General features: G+C 41.2%; 1 protein-coding gene across 7 annotated transcripts; it reads left to right on the top strand.

Annotated features, from left to right (window-relative positions):
* The first annotated feature begins 6,864 nt into the window (after window positions 1–6,864).
* C9H3orf33 (chromosome 9 C3orf33 homolog) lies at window positions 6,865–19,596 on the top strand. Of its 7 annotated transcripts, none has more exons than XM_034782154.1 (5): window positions 6,867–7,026; window positions 8,717–8,776; window positions 12,046–12,199; window positions 14,181–14,341; window positions 14,927–19,596. In XM_034782154.1, the coding sequence occupies exons 1-5, from the start codon at window positions 6,946–6,948 to the stop codon at window positions 15,191–15,193; spliced, it is 723 nt and encodes a 240-aa protein (XP_034638045.1). In that variant the 5' UTR covers window positions 6,867–6,945; the 3' UTR covers window positions 15,194–19,596. The 7 variants fall into 7 exon arrangements, with proteins under 7 accessions (XP_034638047.1, XP_034638045.1, XP_034638051.1 ...); XM_034782160.1 differs by lacking the exon at window positions 6,867–7,026 and adding an exon at window positions 7,135–7,379; XM_034782155.1 differs by lacking the exon at window positions 6,867–7,026 and adding an exon at window positions 7,391–7,571.
* The last annotated feature ends 653 nt before the right edge of the window (window positions 19,597–20,249 follow it).

Genomic DNA, 20,249 nt, shown 5'->3' with positions numbered 1-20,249 from the left:
TCTATTAAGTGTACTGTCCTGGAGATACATGTTGTTAAATGGGGAGATTTAATAATTCTATGTAGTTTGCTTATGATACAAGAGAAATAAAACACACACTACCATTTTAAATTATTGTTTAAAGTAAATTAAAGTGAATATTAATCTTGTTAAACTGGAACAAAACTACATTGGAACCATAACTAAGATGCCCAGGGACCATTGCAAATGGCTGATTTTTATTTAAAGTTACCTCCAAATCAATTTTGCTAAAATGGAAAAACTATTGTTTTAAAAAATATTTTTGTTAAAGGATTTATTTTTGTTTGTAATGCTGTAGCTATGTTGGTCCCAGGATATGAGAGAGACAAGGTGGATGAGGTAATATCTTTTCCTGGATCAACTTCTGCTGGTGGAAGGGACGAGCTTTTGAGTGTCAGAGTTCTTCAACCTGAGGAAGAGCTCTGTGAAACTTGAAAGCTTGTCCCTTCCACCAACAGAAGTTGGTCCAGGAAAAGATATTACCTCACCCCCCCCTTGTGTCTCTGAGTTTGATGTCTGTTCTGGGACTCTTAAAACTTGTTCACAAGACAAGACACCAGATGGTTACTTCCTTGCTCATCATTAAAATATGAATTTATGGAAACTTTAGACTGGAAGATCTTTGGACTTATTTCAATAATGTGATGCTACAATTTCAATGGGTTTTTTAAAATTGATTTTGTGGATTTCACTTTGTTTTGCAATGAAAGCATTTCTTGAAATACTTTTTTTTTTTTGCTTTTCAAATAAAGGATAATTAAATACATACTTGGTGGTAACTGGTATTGTACACCACTGAATAGTAGAAATTTGTAGTGCAAATGCACTTGTACTACATACAGCAGTTGTTGTGGGGTCTTTCTAAGACCCTATGTTTCCATATTGGCAGAAAGGATTTTGGCAATCTCTCTGAGCTTCAAATTATTCCTAAAAGAATTTCAATTCTACTTCCCTTCCCCTAACTTGTGGATGGGTGGAGAAAATTAAAGGACTGTTACAATGATGTTAATCAAGATTAACTTTGAAATCAATGAAGTTGCAGTGTTGTAAAAACATTGTGAGAATAACAAAGCCTGAACTTCTGAATGCTCTGAAGCATTATGGTGGTTAGGGGAGCAGCCAGTATCTATCTGTCTAGTACATACCTACAGTATTAGATTGGTCTTTCCCAGTTGGTGGGTAGATTCTACTCTTTATACTATTACTGTAAACCAGTGGGTCTCAGCCTTTTCAGACTACTGTACCCCTTTCAGGAGTCTGATTTGTCTTGTGTACCCCAAGTTTCATCTCACTTAAAAGCTACTTGCTTATAAAATCAGACATCAAAATTCAAAAATGCTACAGCACGCTATTACTGAAAAATTGCTGACTTTCTCATTTTGTCTATATGAAATTTTATTTTGTACTAACTTCACTAGTGCTCTTATGTAGCCTGTTTGTAAAACTAGGCAAATATCTAGATGAGTTGATGTACCCCCGGGAAGACCTCTATGTACCCCCAGTTGAGAACCACTGCTCTAAAACATACTCTTGATAGCTATAGCTTTTAAAGATGACCTGTGATGGAAGAAGGTGGTTTTGTGCCCCTTTTCCTTTTTGTTGTTTTATCCTGTATCCAGGTCTGAGAGGTATTTTTAAAGCTCTTTTTCTCCTGCTCGTTTACCATAGAAATATCAGGAGCATAAATATTTCCTTAGTTTTGTTGGAGTTGTTCTTGGATCAGAGAAGTGGAGTGGGAGTTTTCTGTGCTTAATTGACAAAGGTGGGTGGTGGTAGATGGGTGGGTGGAATCTCTGACAGAGTAATCTTTCAACAGTTTGTCCAGTGTTTGAGTTAAATAACCACTATCAAAAAACAAATAGTTCTAAATATATTATATATCCTATCACATCTCAGTTCCTTGGTTCCTGAGATATCATAATCCTATTATTTCTCCAATCCTGCACAGAATCTCCCTGGAAGATGGGATAGACAACATTTGAATTTGTGTGTGTGTGTGGACTGGGGGGGAATATTTTGGTCTCCTTTATAGAACCATAGGACTGGAAGGGACCTTGAGAGGTCATCTAGTCCAGTCCCCTGCACTCATGACAGGACTAAGTATTATCTAGACCAGGGGTGGGCAAACTACAGCTTGTGGGCCACATCCGGCCCATGGGACTGTCCTGCATGGCCCCCAAGCTCCTGGCTCAGGAGGCTAGCCCCTGGCCCCTCTCCTACTGTTCCCCCTCGCCTGCAGCCCACTCGCTCCGCCGCTGGCACAATGCTCTGGGTGGCGGGACTGCGAGCTCCTGGGGCAGCGCAGCTGCAGAGCCCGGCCTGACCCGGTGCTGCGTGGTGGGAGCGTGGCCCAGCTCCAGGCGGGCAGCGCGGCTATAGCGCCACCAGCCGCCTGTGCTCCAGGCAGCGTGGTCAGGGAGCAGGGGGGGTTGGGTAGAGAGCAGGGGAGTTTGGGGTGATGGTCAGGGAGCGGGGGTGTGGATGGTAGTTGGGTGGGAAATGGGGTTGAATGGGTGCAGGTATTCCGGGGGGGGGCGGTCAGGAAGGAGGGGGGGTTGGATGGGCTGGTGGGGGACAGGAAGGAGGGGGGGCCATCAGGAATGAGAAGAGGGGTTGGATGGGGTGGTGGGGATCCGGGGGCAGTCAGGGAACAGGGAGTGGGTATGTGTGGATGGGGCAGGGGTCCCAGAGGGGCTGTCAGGGAATGGGGGGGTTGGATGGGGCAGGAGTCTCGAGGTGGGGGGGGACGGATGACCTCCTCCCCTAACCGGCCCTCCATACAATTTACAAAACCCAATGCAGCCCTCAGGCCAAAAAGTTTGCCCGCCCCTGATCTAGACCATTCCTAACAGGTATTTGTCTAACCTGCTCTTAAAAATCTCCAATGATGGAGATTCCATATTTATGTATTGTAAAGATGCCAAAAAAGGTCAAAGATGCTATAGCTTTCTCTGCAGGTAACTTTAAAAGTAGCTGTTTATACTTTGCAATAGGATGCTGGAGTTTTTCTGTAGCCCAGTATCTCCCACAATTCTGGACATCTGGGCTGCGCGTCTTCATTCTGCTGCTCTGGGAGGTGGATGAAAATTTTCGTACTGTGTGCTCTGGCCACACCCCTTATGCTTCTGCCCATTGCCAGTTTCTCTGCCTCTGCCGCAGTGGTCATTTGATTGCTCCTGCCTCTGTTTGTTTATTATTTTAATTTTTACCCTGTTTTGGAGCACTGGCGATCATTTTTTCTTTTTAGCTTCCTTCTCCTTGTCCGTGGATCCACATATGTGATTTAACCCACCCTGAGACTTGGCTCCAGCATCTCCCTGCCAGCTCCTCTTACCCTATACAGCATGACAGAGCAGCCAAAAAAGCACCGGGTTAAATCCAAGCAGTGCTCCATTTGTGAGGCAGCCTTTCCAGGCTTAGCAGATGCTGAGTTCCGGCCTGCACCCACTGAGCTAATCCAACTCTGTAAGGTCCTGAGGCTCTGAATCAGACGAGCATGTGGGGTTCCTGCCACCAAAGCAGACATGTCTCCAGCATGGGGGAAAATGGACCAGGAATCCGGGAGCAAAGCAGGGAGTGGCTCCAAAGATGACGAGGATTCCACTCAGCTGACTTGGGTAACTCCTGGAGAACAAAGAGGGGAGACTTATGGGGGCACACTCACTCACCCATTTGATCTTAAAGGTCCTTAGTGCTCTGGGAAAAGAGGCAAGGCTCATAATCATCCCCTCTTCTTCTCAATTTGACCTGGAGGTCTCTGACAATGCATCCCCACACACCTCCCAGGTGGAATGGGACCCAGCGGGGAAGAATTCAAAGAGCAATCTTTTGAGAAGGCTTTAGGCCCTCAAGAAGGCAAGTCCCAAAAAACCTCACCAAAGCTGCACCAGAGCTACTACACTCCCAAAGTGTACAAAAAGATCTAAGAAATCTTAAAAAGGAGGAGAGGAGAAACCAGATATCCAGGAGGTAGGAGTCCTCTGACTTTTCCTTCTCCCTCCTCTGCTGATGAATGTGAGCTGCTGGACTCTGAATCTGAACTGGACCAGGAAAATATACAGCAGGGATTTTTTTTTTTCTCCCTGAGAAGTTTGAGATAATGTCTCTATGATTCAAATTCAATAACACCCATGGGCTCCTGAGAGGTAAGCCTCAGACTAAATTTCTCCCCATAAAATCCTCCCTTGAGGCTGCAATACTTTCCACTCCTCCTTTTGAGGAAGTGATCAGGGACAAATGGAACAAGCCTGAAAAGACAAGCACGTTAACAAGAGCAATGTCAGGCTCTATAAAAGTCAGGTATCCAAGGTTGATGCTTTAATAGTGTTTCTAGCAAGGAGGGATGTGTCCTTGGAAGGGGCGGTCTACCCTAAGAACCCTGTGGATAGAAAGATGGAGGTCGCTCTCAAAAAAAAAAAAAAAACTTTGAGGCTTCCTCAGCTACCTTCAGGGTGTCCCTAGCAACAAGGGCATCTCTCCCCTAGCTGGAAGATCTCAGAGCCCTAAAGAACAGAGATCATCCACACTTGAGTTGCATTTTAAAGAGAGGTTTCAGAGTAGCAGCCGTGTTAGTCTGTATCCGCAAAAAGAACAAGAGTACTTGTAGCACCTTAGAGACTAACAAATTTATTAGAGCATAAGCTTTCATGGACTACAGCCCACTTCTTCAGATGCATATAGAATGGAACATATATTGAGGAGATATATATACACACATACCGAGAGCATAAACAGGTGGGAGTTGTCTTACCAACTCTGAGAGGCCAATTAATTAAGAGAAAAAAAACTTTTGAAGTGATAATCAAGCTAGCCCAGTACAGACAGTTTGATAAGAAGTGTGAGAGTACTTAAAAGGGGAGATAGATTCAATGTTTGTAATGGCTCAGCCATTCCCAGTCCTTATTCAAACCGGAGTTGATTGTGTCTAGTTTGCATATCAATTCTAGCTCTGCAGTCTCTCTTTGGAGTCTGTTTTTGAAGTTTTTCTGTTGTAATATAGCCACCCGCAGGTCTGTCACTGAATGACCAGACAGGTTAAAGTGTTCTCCCACTGGTTTTTGAGTATTTTGATTCCTGATGTCAGATTTGTGTCCATTAATTCTTTTGCGTAGAGACTGTCCGGTTTGGCCAATGTACATGGCAGAGGGGCATTGCTGGCACATGATGGCATATATCACATTGGTAGATGTGCAGGTGAACGAGCCCCTGATGGTATGGCTGATGTGATTAGGTCCTATGATGATGTCACTTGAATAGATATGTGGACAAAGTTGGCATTCTGCGTGGACTCCTCCGGACGGTCGAAACAACAGACTGGATTTCTACATAGATTGCTTCCGTCAACGTGCAAAGGCTGAAATTGTGGAAAAGTAACATCACTTGCCACATAACCTCAGCAATGGTTCTAGGCATGTGTCCAGAGGTTGGCATCAGCTGTTGGCTGTCTTGTCAATGTCACAGCTCCAACCATCTTCCCCCTCAGCTCCTGTTTGGGAGCAGGGAGGCGAGAAGCCCCTGTCAGTTCCCCTGCTTCTGGCAGGGAGTGCTGGTGGGCAGCTGGACTCCCAGCGGGGAGCTGTGTGGAACTGAGAATCCTGACTCATCCCGCCACACTGCCCCTCTTCAGTTGGTGGAAGTGTTCCTGGTGAGGAAGCACACCACCAACAGATGGAGGGTAGTGTGGACATCAGCCACTGCAGTAATTAGTATGGTCGCTGTAGATTGTAGTGTAGACATTATATTGTATTTTGCATGTAACAGACCATCCCATGCAAAAACAAACTATATAATGAAAATAGAATAAAAAACACATAAGGCATGGGCCCTATGATTCCTGCTCATATGTAATCCAAACAAAGTAAATATAGGCTACATCACAAGATTCAGTACTTAACTGGGAGAACTGCAGTTAGTACAAGTGTAATTCAAAAGTCCAGGTGCTGTTAATTCCCAAACTTATGTTGTAATAATACTTTATCATGCTGTATTGCCTTCAAAAGGCTATCAGAATAGTCCAGCTTCTAAAATGGATCCTGCTCCTAGTCCCATTAAGTCCATGGCAAATGGTCTATTAATTTACATGAAACTAAGGAAGTACGTCCTGAACACATATCACACCATTCAAATACAGCCACGTCTAGGCTGAGTGGTAATAGCATGCTTTATTGCACTGAGGTAGCATAGCATTACGTTGCAAAGTGAAGAGCTGAAATCTTATGTATATAAATTAATATCTGCAAAGTTCTTGGATGATGTAAGGCTAAAGTCTGCCCTGCTGCAAATCCCTTGAAATGAACAGAGCTGTGCCTACCGAAACCAGGTCTGAATTTACTCAACAGAACATATGCTGGTATTACTGAAATGAATTCAGAATTAGGTAACCACTGTAATTCTTGCCACTCCAGGGCTGTCCACCTGTGGCCCCCTTGGGGTTGCATGAACATGCAGCAGAGTGTTAGTCATCTTGTCCCCATTGTGTGTGTGGGGGGGGGGGGGGCCGGGTTTTCTGGGGGGCAGAACCTTCAACTCCTCTTAGCCTCCGTTGGAGTTGTGGGTGGTTTGTGACCCAGGGCTTTGTCCAGGTGGCAGCCTGAGTATTATTACTGTAGCGCGTAGCTGCTCCAGGCCAGGGGCAAGTCCCCATAGTGCAGTGCTCTAGGGCCCCAGTCCCTTTGCAGCCATGGTGTGGGAGCTGTTTCATAGGCGACATGCTCTTGCGAGGCAGCCACAGGCGGGCAGTGCCCCTCCCCTGGCATCTCAGCCCCTGGGGAGGAACCACTGAGGGGGAAGGTCAGGTGCTCGTTGCCTGCGTAGCCGTGCGCTACCAGGCGGCTCCAGCAGGTGGCGCTGCGGGCAGGGCGAGCTGAGCCAGCGTGACAGGCCGCGGCCCGGGGGATCCGCGGAGCGGGAAGCCGGGGCCGGGTCATGGCTGAGCCGCAGGGAGAGCCCGCGAAGTACCTCGCGCGCATCTCCGAGTGGGCGGACTGCCACCTCACCCTCATCCGGGTACCCTGCGGGGAGGGCGCGTGCGGGGCAGGCTGGGTACAGCAGGGCAGGCCGGGGGTCTCCTGTGGCAGGGCCATGGCAGGGGGGCTCCCTCAGAGCCCGCTCTGCCCCGCCGTTCCCGGCACCACCCGCCCTGGCGGCCCGCAGCCCCGGGAGCTCAGCACTGCGGCCGGCTAAACCCCTGAGAGCCCCGCAAAGACGGCAGGCCGCTGGCAGGGCCGCGCTGATAGCGCGGGGGGCGTGTGGGAGGCGGAACACGTTACACGTCCCGTCCTGGGGAGGGAGGAGCGATGGCGGCGCCCTCCCTGCCACGCACCGCCCTGGCCTGATTAGCTCCCTCTGCCTTGGGGCTGGTAACTGGCCTGGGCGCGGGCGCACCGAGCCCGCTCCCGCCCCGCTCTGTTCGGGGGTAGAGGGCGCGCTGGGTAGTTAGCGGTGGCGGGCCCAGGCCGCGACAATTGAGGTGTCCACTGCTGAAATGGTTGGGACCCAGTTGGCTTGGCGCTTGACAGGCTATGCAAAGCCCACCCGTTCCCGTGACAACAGTCAGGCGCTGCACCATTGCTCAAGCAAAAACAAGGAGTCCTTGTGGCACCTTAGAGATGAACAAAGGTATTTGGGCGTAAGCGTTCCTGGGCTAGAACCCACTTCATCAGATGCATGGAGTGGAAAATACAGTAGCTGATATTTTTCATAGTACATGAAAAGATGGGAGTGGATGGGTCATTACAAAATCTAATTTCCCCCTACTGTTTCTTACACCTTTTTGTCAACTGTTTGAAATGGGCCACCCTCATTACCACTACAGAAGTGATTTTTTCCTCCCTTGGTATTCTACTGTTAATGGAATTGTCTTGTTAGACTGACCCCCCCCCACTTGGTAAGGCAACTCCCATCTTTTCATGTATGATGTGTATATATACCTGCTACTGTATTTTCCACTCCATGCATCTGAGGAAGTGGTTTCTAGCCCATGAAAGCTTATGCCCAAATAAATTTGTTAGTCTCTAAGGTGCCACAAGGGCGCCTCATTGTTTTTGCTGATACAGACTAACACGGCTGCCACTCTGAAACATTGCTCAAGAGTCATCCCTCTTTTTCCTCTGCTGTCTCCTTTGGCTTTGAATCAATTCACTGGTCATCAGAAGATTATCTGATGACAAATAATCTAGGGATGTAAAATGTTAACTGGTAAGCATTAGTCCAACTGGTTAACCCACCATAACAGTTAACTCCTGGCCCCAGTCGCGCCGGATTGACCCCAGCTGCTTAATCGGTTAACCATTTAAACAAAATATTTTAATTGTTTGAATGTTTAACTTTTTAATTGGTATTTACATCCCTTAAATAAAGCAAGATTAAAATAGAGCTGAGGAAAATAAACTGCAGCATAATAGGCAACCCCACGGGGAAGGTATTGGGCCGTTCTTGAGCAATCCTTTCTAAAACTATTGAGACTTTAACAATGTTTTAATAATAATACACAACATCTGGAATTGTGAGCATTTCTAGCTTCACTGAAATACAAAACAGAAAACTTGCCCAAGATCCCCCAGTGAGTCAATTCATATTAGAACTTCTTGATTGCCTATTACCTCTTTGGTTTTATCTTATTTTTTCTTTAATGTTTTTAATCAGATGAAAATAATGAGAGATGGAAAAATTAAGGATTTAAATATGTTTTTTGCAGAATATTAGCACTGGAATGGCAATAGCTGGAGTCATTTTATTTGCAAAGAGTATTAAATTGGTAAGTTGTGAATAATTTGTTAATGAGCAGTCTTTATACCCATTTGTCACTTTTAGCTGAAGTTGTATGAGGTCAGATTGTGTCACTGTTCCACCTTCTTTGTGTCACTCTGGCATAACAAAGCAGGCAGACAGCTAGGGTAACAGATCAGTTGGGTGGTGTTGCCTTGGCATAAGAGAATCTAGGTGATACAGGGCTAGCATATAGAGGAGGGGCCATGGTGTGGCCAAAGTGCTCCTGAACTCTATTGATCCTTGAGAGAAGCTCCTTTAGAGTTATTGCAGCTGGAGCAATTCAGATCTGCTTGAAAGTATTCTCAGTTGATTCTCAGAACTGGATCAGCAGCTTAGGCGTCAGTGCGCCACAAATGTTGCCAACAGCCATCTTTGTGGGCTCCACAGGCAATCTGTTCTGGGCAGAGAAGAGCTACTCCCTAATAACTTGTACAGTATGTTTATACTGTTCTTATTTCAAGTGTTTCTATAAATGACAGTTTGTGAAAACATTGCATTAGGGTTTGAGAGCAACTGAAAAATAATCCCTATTTTTAATGATCTTTTATTCATATTTGAAAAGGAATCTTGAAGTGGCTGGTTTGGTGGATTGGAAGATTACAGGAAGTCTGTAAATTCTCTCTTCCACTGGTTTAATATTGCTACGAGTGTACTGAGGTTTTAGAAGTGGTTCACAATCAAACTGTGCAATCTCTAATCGACAGAAGAGTAACTTTAAGCTTTCGCATGTATTTTATTGTACTTCATCTTCAAAAAATCTTTAATTAGACATAGCAATAATAAGCTGTGTTTTTGGCAACATAATTACACACACACCTCCTGACTGTTCTTTACTTTCAAACTAAACTTTACTTCCAAGGCCAAAAATCATGTCAACTTTGACTTCAGACTCCCTCTGACCTCATATGTCTCCCTTGTCTATAAACCTTTTTCACCACTTCCAGAATATTGCTAGAATTCCTCCTTACTTTGACTCAGTCTGCTGAATTTCCTATTCATGCTGTGATCACATTCTGCCTTGATTGTTTCATTTCTCTCTCTTGCACTTTCTAAATCTTTATTTTCTAAACATTTGATGATTCAAATGTTGTCCTCAGGCAACTTTTCCCCTGGAGACTGGACTATGTCATCCCTGTCATCTTCATTCACATCCTGTTTCTCTCCAGTTCCATTTTGCCCTTGTTTTTTGTTTTAATTTCCATAGACTTGCTCCTTTTAGTTCCCGTGTCTTTCTACTGTATCTTCCTATAGTCTTCTAGATAGATGCCTACTCATCTGTCTGTCCTTTCCACTCTTCCAGTCTTGGGACCTTTTTCACTTTACTAGTGTATGTATCCCAGTTGAGTCAACAGAAGTACTCATGTGACTTGAACACTGATATTTGTTATCTCTGTTCCTTTCCCATAACTCTTCATAGCAGGCAGTTACTCTCTACATGTTGTTCTACTTCCTGAGCTGTGATATCCTTCCTTCTCTTTATACTCATCCTAAAATCTTCCCTCACTCTTATGACTGGCACACCGGGCCAGCTCCTGGCATTCATAAGACTGCTTTGCACCACATTGGCAATATAAAGCAGATTTTAACATTGTTCTGTCTGGCAGATAGCTGGTGTAGAGGTGGCATAGTCAGTTGAATTCCACTCTTTCCTTACGATTCTGAGAACCGTTTTCTTACGGTTTGCAATGTCTGTGGTGCTTGAACAGCTCACAAGAGCACTTTTTAATTCCAAAAGGCAATTGGGGATGAGAAGAGGGAAATCCCTTATCAATATACAACTAAAATCTCTTATTTCATATATTTCTCATGTTAGAAAAAACAATTATTCAGTTGTTTTATGCAGGGACTGAAATTATAGTGCTTCACAAAGCAAATTTTACCTCATACTTTGGAGTCTGAATATGCCTAATGTTCTTTGAGTTCTTGTTTGGTTATTAGTGGAGCAGTATTCCTAAGTGATCTTTACATGTCCTAGATATCAATAAGATTTTATATGTAATGCTGTTAATGTGAAGCAGTACTGAATAGTATATACTGCAATCATTGCTTTTTTTCTTGAACCTGGGTGTTTGCCTATGATGGCATTTAAAAAAAATTCAAGTCTTTGTAAATACACTTAAATGGCTGTTGGACCTTGGAATGCAAATTAGATTTGACTCTGAGCCACTTCTCAACCTCATTTTATTTTATTTATTTACAAAACCTTCAAACTCTCTGCCTGCAAGGTCCCTTAACTAGGAGTTGAGAAACATGGGACCTTGCAGACAACAGAGTGAAGGTTTAGTAAATAGAATAAAAATGGGACAATGAGATGTTCAGTTGGCTTTTTTAGAGCCTGATGTGCCATTCAGTGAGAGCAGCATCAATCACTTAATAACTATATGACTAGATTAATCCGAATATATCCTGCATATGATCTTAAACAATAGGGGCTTTAAAATTAAACATTAATAGTAAAGTTTCTTCATTATGTGTCAGCCCCCACACCAAATCTCTAGTTTATGCTCCAATTATGTCCCACTTTGGTTACTGCAATATCCTCCCCCCTTGCCTCCCAAACACACACATTGTCCTCCTTCAATCCATACAAAATGCTGTTGTTAAACTCATTGCCCATCAGATTGATCATGTAACCTTCCCTTTTTGAATCTCGCAATTGATTTCCCATCTCATGTCAAATCAATTTTAAACTTCTGTCTCTGTGTTCAAAGCTCTACATAACTCTGCCCCTCCTCACATATACTGCCTTGTCAAGCCTCTCCTGCCACCCGTGTTTCTAAAATTGTCCACCCTTTGTGAGAATCTGACAAAATCACTTATGTGCCGCCTTCCTTGCACCCCTGCCCCATGCATGGGATAACCTCTCTGAGCTCATCTGCAAGACTCCTACCCTTGTTGATTTTTAATCTTCTCTTAAAGACACAGTTCTTCCATTCTGCATATAGTAAATCAGATTGACTTGTGTATAAATTGTATATAAAATGGGTATTGTTATTGCCTTTCCCCTGACTTCTGTCTACTTGTCTGTCCTTGATTGTGAGCTCCTTGGAGCGGGGACCATTCTTTTTAATTTTGTGGAAAAGTCTAGCAATAGCTACAACAAATTAATAATAATAAAGTTCATTAGTATAATGTATTGGAGTTTGTAATTTGCAAGATTCCTCTTGACAAAATCTTGGTTCAGTGTGATTGCATTTTTTCAATAATGTGTAACGGCTGTTTTTATTTTTCTTACTCTTCCTCCTGTATCAACAGACAACAAAATTTACGAGTGCTTTGGATATACCAGTAGAATTTATAGAAAAGAATGTGAAACTACGGGGAAGGTTATGTCACATAACTGAGAAAGGACTAGAAGTTGAACATGTTCCCATTAGCCTTCCTTTCCTGTCATCATTACAGAGAAAATGTAAGTAAAAATGCAGGAAGAATGAGATAATAATGACAACATTAAATGTCCTCCAGTTGATACAGTCGATGTCCACTAAACAAGCAAAAATCTGCAACATCTGAATTGTTCCTTTAAAAACTTTTTTAGTGAATTTAGTGCCCTTAGAAAGCAGCTGGAGAGACAGCCATAGAAAATGAAGTTCTGTCCACACACAGAACAGTTACTGTATGAGCAATGGTAGAGGAAGGGGTGGGAGTGAGGAGAGCCTGAGTTCTAATTCTGGCTCTGACTCTGTGTGTGGCTGAGGCCATGTGATTTCACCTCTGCTGAAGTTTCCCCACCAGTAAAATGAGGTAATATTTATCCACATACTTTAAAAGTGTATTGTAAGGATTTATTAATACAGTGATTTGAATATGCATCGGTCTAGACATCTTATGTATTCATGTGGTTCCTGTTACCATAGTATCTGAGTGCCTCACAATCTTTAATGTATTTATCTTCACAACACACCCGTGAGGCAGGGAATTATAGTTTTCCCACTTGATGGCTGGGGAACTGAGGCATGAAAGACTGAGGCCTCGTCAACATTAGAATCTTTTGTAGGCATAATAATGTTTAAGGGTGTGATTTTTTGGACACTTTTATACTGACAAATCCCCCAGTTTAGGTTCAGTTATATTGGTAAAAAAGTGCTTTTGCCAGTATAACTTATTTTGTTCAGGGAACTAGTATAAGCTATACTGGCAAAAGCACTCTATTACCAGTATAAGTTGCACCTATAGCTGTAGTAGGAGGGTTTGCCAGTATAACTGATCAGTGGGATTTGATACCGAAATTCATTGGGATTTGAGCACCTAAGTCCCATATATTCCCTAGAATATCCTAGCTAGTACAGATAATGAGAACATCCAAAATTTCATTAGATAGAATTAAAAAAAAATTGGAAGGGCTATAAAAACTCATGCTTCAAGGCACAAGCCTATTTTTAACTGAAGGGGCATAGAAGAAACTTCCATATGGGGAGGCTGTTCTGTAATTGTCCATGTCAGGGTTTCTTGCACCCTCCAGAAGTAGATGCTAGCAGCTGTGATTGAAGACAGGACACTAATCTAGATGGACCACTGGTCTGACCCAGTTAGGCAGTTCCTATATTCATAACATCATTGATTTCTGTGAGGTTGTATAACTCCATTGGATCATAGTTCAGTGTGTTTTTACTACAAATACTGTCAGAAAATGTTAATATTTTTTTAAGAAGTCTTTCATACATAGGGAAGATATTTATTCAAAAATGAGCAAACCAGAATATCAATTGGGCATACTAAACTTTTGATGATACATCTTCCCTTTGGAAGCTGGGCAATTATTTTTACATGTAGTTTAAATTGAATTATCTTTGTTGAATAAATCATGCTGTAACCAAATGTGTCATTGGCCTTAAAGACACTGTAAGAGGTCTGTATTTCAGTCTTCTGAGTACATTATTGATAGGTTAAATGTCAACAAAATAAATACTTGGGCTTGATTTTAATTGCACACAAGTTTCACACTGTTGTAATTCAATGTACTGTAATGGAGTTACTCCTGACTTATACCGGGGAGAAAGAAAAATCAGGCTTTTTTAAGCAGTGTGATTCTCTAAGAATAAAAATCTGACATTAAGCATTACAGTCTGATGTCTTGGAATCTCTTTTCTTAATGTGTACATACATTTTCTAGGAAAATATTTTCTGACCGTTTTTAAGTTTTCAGAGTCCTGTAGGTCAAAACCACGTTATTCTGAAACAGGAGATAAATGTCATGTCTGAACATATGAGACCAGATCCTCTGCTGTTGTAAATCATTGTTGTTCCAGTGAGTTAAATAAATACTCCATGTAAGTCAGTGGAGCTATACTTTTTTGCAGACACTGAGGATCTGGTCCATCGTGTGGAATAGGATCTTTTTTGATCATGTAGAGTAAGAAAAACGTTTTTTATATATGTAATATATTCAGGGCAATCAAATGGTGTTTTGCTGGTCAGACTTGCTGGAGTGGAGCTGACACCGAATGCTATGGTCTGGTTACAGGAAGAGTTAAAACCTGCACAAATGATGTGGTTCCAGCTTCTTGGAAGGGAGGATTTGGTGCTTGATTGCCTCATTTTAGTAAATAAGGTAAACACAATAACCAGAAGGACTGACAGTTCTTTAGCTTTTATTTATATCCCAAGATTTGCAGTGATTATTGCTATTACTTGCTTAATATGTAAGATATAATGGTATTATATTAAATTAAACATTTATGTAGACATTTTATATATGCAAATTGGAGATAAAATAAATATTTATTTTTGCAAACCCACTTAAAATATTAGTGTAGCTTTTGAGTGGCTAGTTAGCAATTCTCTACGCAGTCATGGTTTGTGGCATCTGAAAATACAGTGCAAGATAGCTCTGTAGTCTAGTGCTCTACAATGTCTTAGGAATTTTGATTGATCAAGTGTCTGGTGTATTAAATGTTGTTCCACAGATGACTGCATATTTCATGTTTAATTAATAAATGTTAAAAGCGAGTTGAATGTTGTACAACTTTTAAGTATTTCTGGAGTTCCCAACACCAAAAGGGTATAGAATTAGCCATAACATTCAGACAATTCATACAACAGATTAATTGAAAATGTATAATAATGTTAATATCCTTTGTAAATAGCCAAGTGAATACATAAAGTGAAATGCTGCCTTCATTTTATCTTTTTGTAGGGTAGATTTTTCAGTGTGTGTCTGAATGAAGAGATCTTGAGACAAGGGCTTGGCAAAACAACACGTATTGAAGGACTACATCATGACTCTCCATTATACTGGAAGCTTCACAAAAGACTACTTCAAGCAGAACTAAAAGCCTTGAAGAAAAATAAGGGAATATGGAAAGAAGAAAGTTACTTTGAAAAACTTAGAGATCATATAAGTAATAATAAATTTGTACAGAAGTTAAAACAATTTGCAAACTGGCTACGAATACATATTTAAAAGTGAAACAGGAAGGACTTAGCTGGAAAACTGCTATTTGGACATGGATGAGTGTCTCTTTGGTGTGTGCTTTTTATTAACGATGAGCTTATGAAGGAAAGCCTAAGCCTTGATTTTCGAGGCTTCTGCCTTAAGGAAAAATATAGAAAATAGTCCTAGTAATGTCATTTAAAGAGATGTTTAAATATAGTATAATTCTTGTATAAGAATAAACTTCAGCATGATGATGCCTGCTAAAGTGTGTTAAGGCTAACATTATTCAAATATAGGAGCCAAAAGTTATGCTTCTAAATCCTTAATTTAGGCTCCTAAATAAGTGGTCAGATTTTCAAGAGTGCTGAACACCCAGATGACCCCATTTACCTCAGTGGAAATTATTGAAAATCCTATTTTTGAAGATCTGAAATATTCATGTACAGTGTGACACTTTACTTACATTGCTGTGGAATATAATACAATATGCAGGAGAACTGCTTGAAAACGGAATATTAATTATTAGATATCACCTAAAGAAAATAACTTTCCAATACTTCTGCTTTCTTGGACCTTTGTTGTACGTAAGTGTTTTTGTTTGAGTCCAATATAAGGGAACACATATGTACTATGTTTACTATTTGTGTATTTTAAAAGTTTAATATGTTGAATAGCTAGTTCTACTATGTAATTAATAGAAAAGATGACTTGACACAGCTGATCTTAAAAAGAAGAGGGTATAGAAGTTCCTAACCACAAGAATTTAAATTTAGAAACACAGTAGGTGAGCATAAGTTAGTACGTCAATAAACTACTTATTTGGTTGTAGTATAAATACATTAGTTTATACATTTGTAAAGAATTGCAGAATTTAAAGATTATAATCTAGTGGAAGTGACCTTTTGAATATTCATTGTTTGTTTCTATATCTAGGTTAAATCAAGTGAATTATACATGTTTTGTAGTCAAGAGCACTAAACTCTGTGCAACCTTAAAAATTAAACATGGCACATTAAATTTCTTATTCTCCTCTTCTTATACTTAGCTGCAATTTTTTAAAACTGAGGACACTTATACTTTTGAAGGATGAAATAGCCAAAAAACCTATTATGAGAGCAGTATACTTGTGTGTGTGTTGAACTTTTATGATCTTGATAATAACAGTTTGCCACCAGAATAGATTTGATATTCTGTCTTTATGAAAAGGTGTATTCCTTTTAAGAGTAGGGCAGGCTGATAACCCTTTCTAGGATATAGAATAATTAGGGCTGTTGAGTGATTAAAAAAATGAATCGTGCGTCCATGCTGATGACGGGTTCTGTTCAATAACAATCCAAAGCAGTAGAGCCCGACGCATGCTCATTTTCATGATCTGAGTCAGGTGCCACCAGCAGAAGGTTGATTTTCCTTTTTTGGTGATTTGGGTTCTGTCTAAATGACCAGCATTGTTACAAATGGCTACTTTTATTTGTGTTTAATTATATATCTTATAAAGAATAACATAGCCCTGATGGCACATAAGGCTGTATTTCCATTCAGGAGTTCTGCTGATAAGAGACCACAAAAGCAAACTCCTATATTTGTTTATGTTTATGATTTTTTTTTATTGTCATTCAGGACTGATCTATAGAAAGGCTCCATTCAGAAAAAAATAGCTATGGTGTTCCGGACTGTGCAAATCTTGAAAGGGGGCAGATCTTGTCTCTGTAGGAGGCCTGTCTATTCAGAAGCTAATAATAGAGTAGAAACAAACAGCTCTGCAGCAGCCAGTGGTGGAGCTGACTGGGAGGTAGGAAAAAACTATTTTCCTTGTGTGCCCATTAATGTCCTATTCTATCTATACTGAGCATCCTCCAGTTCCTCCCTGCTGCCTTAGCAGCACTGCACATGATGAGCATTTCCAGCTTTAGGGTGCAGTACCTGCATGATCAGGGATGGGGGAAAAGACAGATGAAACTACATGGCCTGGGCAGCTCAGTCTCTGAAATTCTGTATACATTATAAACAAACCTCTTAATGGGGTGGTGTAAGTGAGAGGCGATGCCTCCAAATGGCCTGTTAAATAAAAATGGTCAGGTTTGCATTTCCCCTTCACTGCTATAGGGGATGTTAAAGACAAATGGTTGTCATAAATAACTCTTCCTGGTGGCCATAGCCAGCTCTCCTAGAAGTTTGTCAGCAAATTTTGAGTCATGGCCTTTTTAAAATCCTTCCTTTTGGACTAATAATAAAGTGTAAGTTGTGGATTGAGTCCTGCTTATGAAGTATAGGGAGGGCTTCACTGAGCATGTATGATTATCGGTGGTCGGAAAATTCATCATTGTGAATGCTATGCTGTTTACTGCACACACCCAATGTTGAACTCACTGAAGGCAGGAGAGAAAGAAACAGCAAGAAAAATTCCACCCACACAAGAGTCCTATGAAAAGAAAGTTGATAAAAACAAAAGTCTTTCTTTCCTTTCCCACACCTGGCTAGCTAGAGATCATGCAGATTCCCTTATGTAAAACTCTCCACACCCACTGTGTAGATCTTTAAATATAAAAGAAAAATTACTATACTGAAAATAGAGTTTTGTTAGATTTCCACTTCCTTCATCATGGGGGTGAAGTCCTGAGCTCTCTGAGCCAGAGGGAAACTTAAAAGGCTTTTGAAAGGTCATAGATATTCTGTATTGGAGGGGTGTCAAATTCATTCTGGAGACAGGACCAAATTCCATTTTAATTATTGTCCCCCGGTGAATGTAAATCAGGCATATATGTCTCCTTCTTTCTTCTCTTTGAATTTCCCACTGTTCAACTACTCTCAAGTCCTCCTTTATGGTAGATTTCACTCCCACCCCCTTCCTCAGACCATCTGCTAGAATGATCAGCAATCAAATAGTTCATGGTGACATTTAAAGTGTCACCACTGGACTTTCGTATTAACGCTCCAGTGAGATTAATGGGATGGCCAGGAGAATCTATAATGGTCAGAGCCATTGCTGAGGATTGAAAACTCCCTTAAATAAATAAATTATATAGATTCTTCGTGAATATATCATGCAGGCCACATAAATATGTTAAGTGGGCCAGGTGAGGCATTTGATCAAATATTCAAAAGGGGTTATAGAAAACAAGTTAATGTTTTGTATTTATTCAGAGAGCTCTGGAAACTTAACTGTTGCATTGTACAGTCTTGAGTCAACAGGAGGCAGGGTCTTTCCAGCAAGGGATTGTGATGGTGGAATTCTCTCTCCCATTAAATTCTCCAGGGCTACACTTTATTTATTTGTTTGTTTTTTTTTCTTTCCCCTCCCCTTCTGCCTAACTTGGTTCCTGTTCTGGGATTTACTTGGACTTGTTTAACTAGTTGCAAATTATGGGCCATATTATGAGTACTCTTGTGTGAATGTACTGGAGATAAGAGTGCACAGGGAGCCCCTTCACTCCTCTAGCTGCTACATGTATAAGATAGTCATAAGTCAGTATAAAGCACAAGAGAGGAGTGGTACAAGTTTACTGCTAGTGTTAATGGCGGGTAGGCACAGAGTGGGTGAATAGCAGAGGTGCTGGAACAATTTTGGGGATGCTGAAGATGGAAACCATGTATTTGATGTTTATTACTATTTCAATCCAGGGGGTGGAGCAGCACCCCCACTACTCCTCGTTCCAGCACCACTGGTGAATAGTAAGTTTATGTAGGGTGAATAATGTTAGTGAATGAAGGGTGTGTGAGAATAGAATGCGTGAGTGCAGTGTAAGTACAGATGTAAGGAGGTGAAACAGTGGGAGGGTGAACTTACCTCATGTAAAATGATAAGGAACTAAGTGTATTTAATAATGTATTTAATGGATCATATATATACATATATATCAAAATAGCTAGTAATATTATAAGCAAGTGCATAACCAGTATAACTAATGGGAGGACTAGTTTGTAGGATGGCCTTTGAATAACCTTTTGGGAGGGAATGCAAAACAAAGCCGTTTGGCTAATTAAGATTTGATGTACTATCTATTCTTTTATTCAACTCTTGAATTGTCCTTCATTTTGGGTACAGGACAAGGACTAAGTTAATCGGCGGTCATGATGACCCAGCCAAGTATACTCAGGATAAACAAGGAAAGTCCCCAAAGATCCTGTGAAATATTAAGATTAATAGTTTTTATGGCTAATAAGTAAATAAACATGTTACATAATCTAGTGTTATGTGGAATCTTATATTTGGTCATAGATATTGTTAATCATTATTGTGTAACAGATCAGAGACGAGGGGTGTTGATAGAAAGCAGAGTGTCATCTTGGGCATAAAAGAGTGCACAGAGACATGTCTTTGCCTTTGTTTATGTACAACCTTGTTGTATGTACTCAACCTGACATGCCTTAAATGATCACTGGGATGTGGCTCTCTGTACCTATGCTGAATAAATCTGTTCCTTGGATCTGAACTCTGGACTTAGCAGTGATTGTCAGCTTTGCTAGGTTCATAAGGCAACCTGTGGGCCTGGTTGGTGTCCTGAAAACATCCTCAAAACAGGTAGCGTAAACGTGAGTTTGAATGAGTGCAGGGGGAGAGAGTGAAAATAAAGAGTGAGATGGAGAAAGGAAGATTCTTGGGGCTTGATTCTGCACTCAATCCAGTTTTACCCTTTTGTTGCATACTGACTTCAGTAGTTATGATTTGCACCAGTGTAATCAAGAGCAGAATTTTGCCCATGGATTAGGATGGAGAGAAAAAGGAAGAGGTTGAGAAGAGAGGGTGAAAGGCAGAGGGCCTGATTCTCCACTGTGAGACCAGTTTTGGGTCTATATAGTTTCAGTGGTGTTAGACCAGAAAACCTGAGAATCAGGTCCAGTGTGTGCAAGTCCACAAGAAGAGAGAAATAGAATAAAATAATTAAGAGAGCGAGAGAAAGGAGGGAAAAGACAAAAAGTAGAGACAAAAAATGAAACCGGGATAGAGAAATTATGAAGAGAAAGGGAAAAAAATAGAAATGATACAACTTCATTAAAGTAACAACATTGTAGCTTTTATTTCATTTTCCTAAACTAACCTGCATTTTAGGGACAGTTCCAAAGATTATTTTAAGAGATTATTTAA

This window comes from Trachemys scripta, chromosome 9, assembly GCF_013100865.1.
Source record: "Trachemys scripta elegans isolate TJP31775 chromosome 9, CAS_Tse_1.0, whole genome shotgun sequence".
NCBI lineage: Eukaryota > Metazoa > Chordata > Testudines > Emydidae > Trachemys > Trachemys scripta.
The sequence above is the reverse complement of the archived record's forward strand: the minus strand, read 5'-3'. Positions and strand labels throughout refer to the sequence as shown.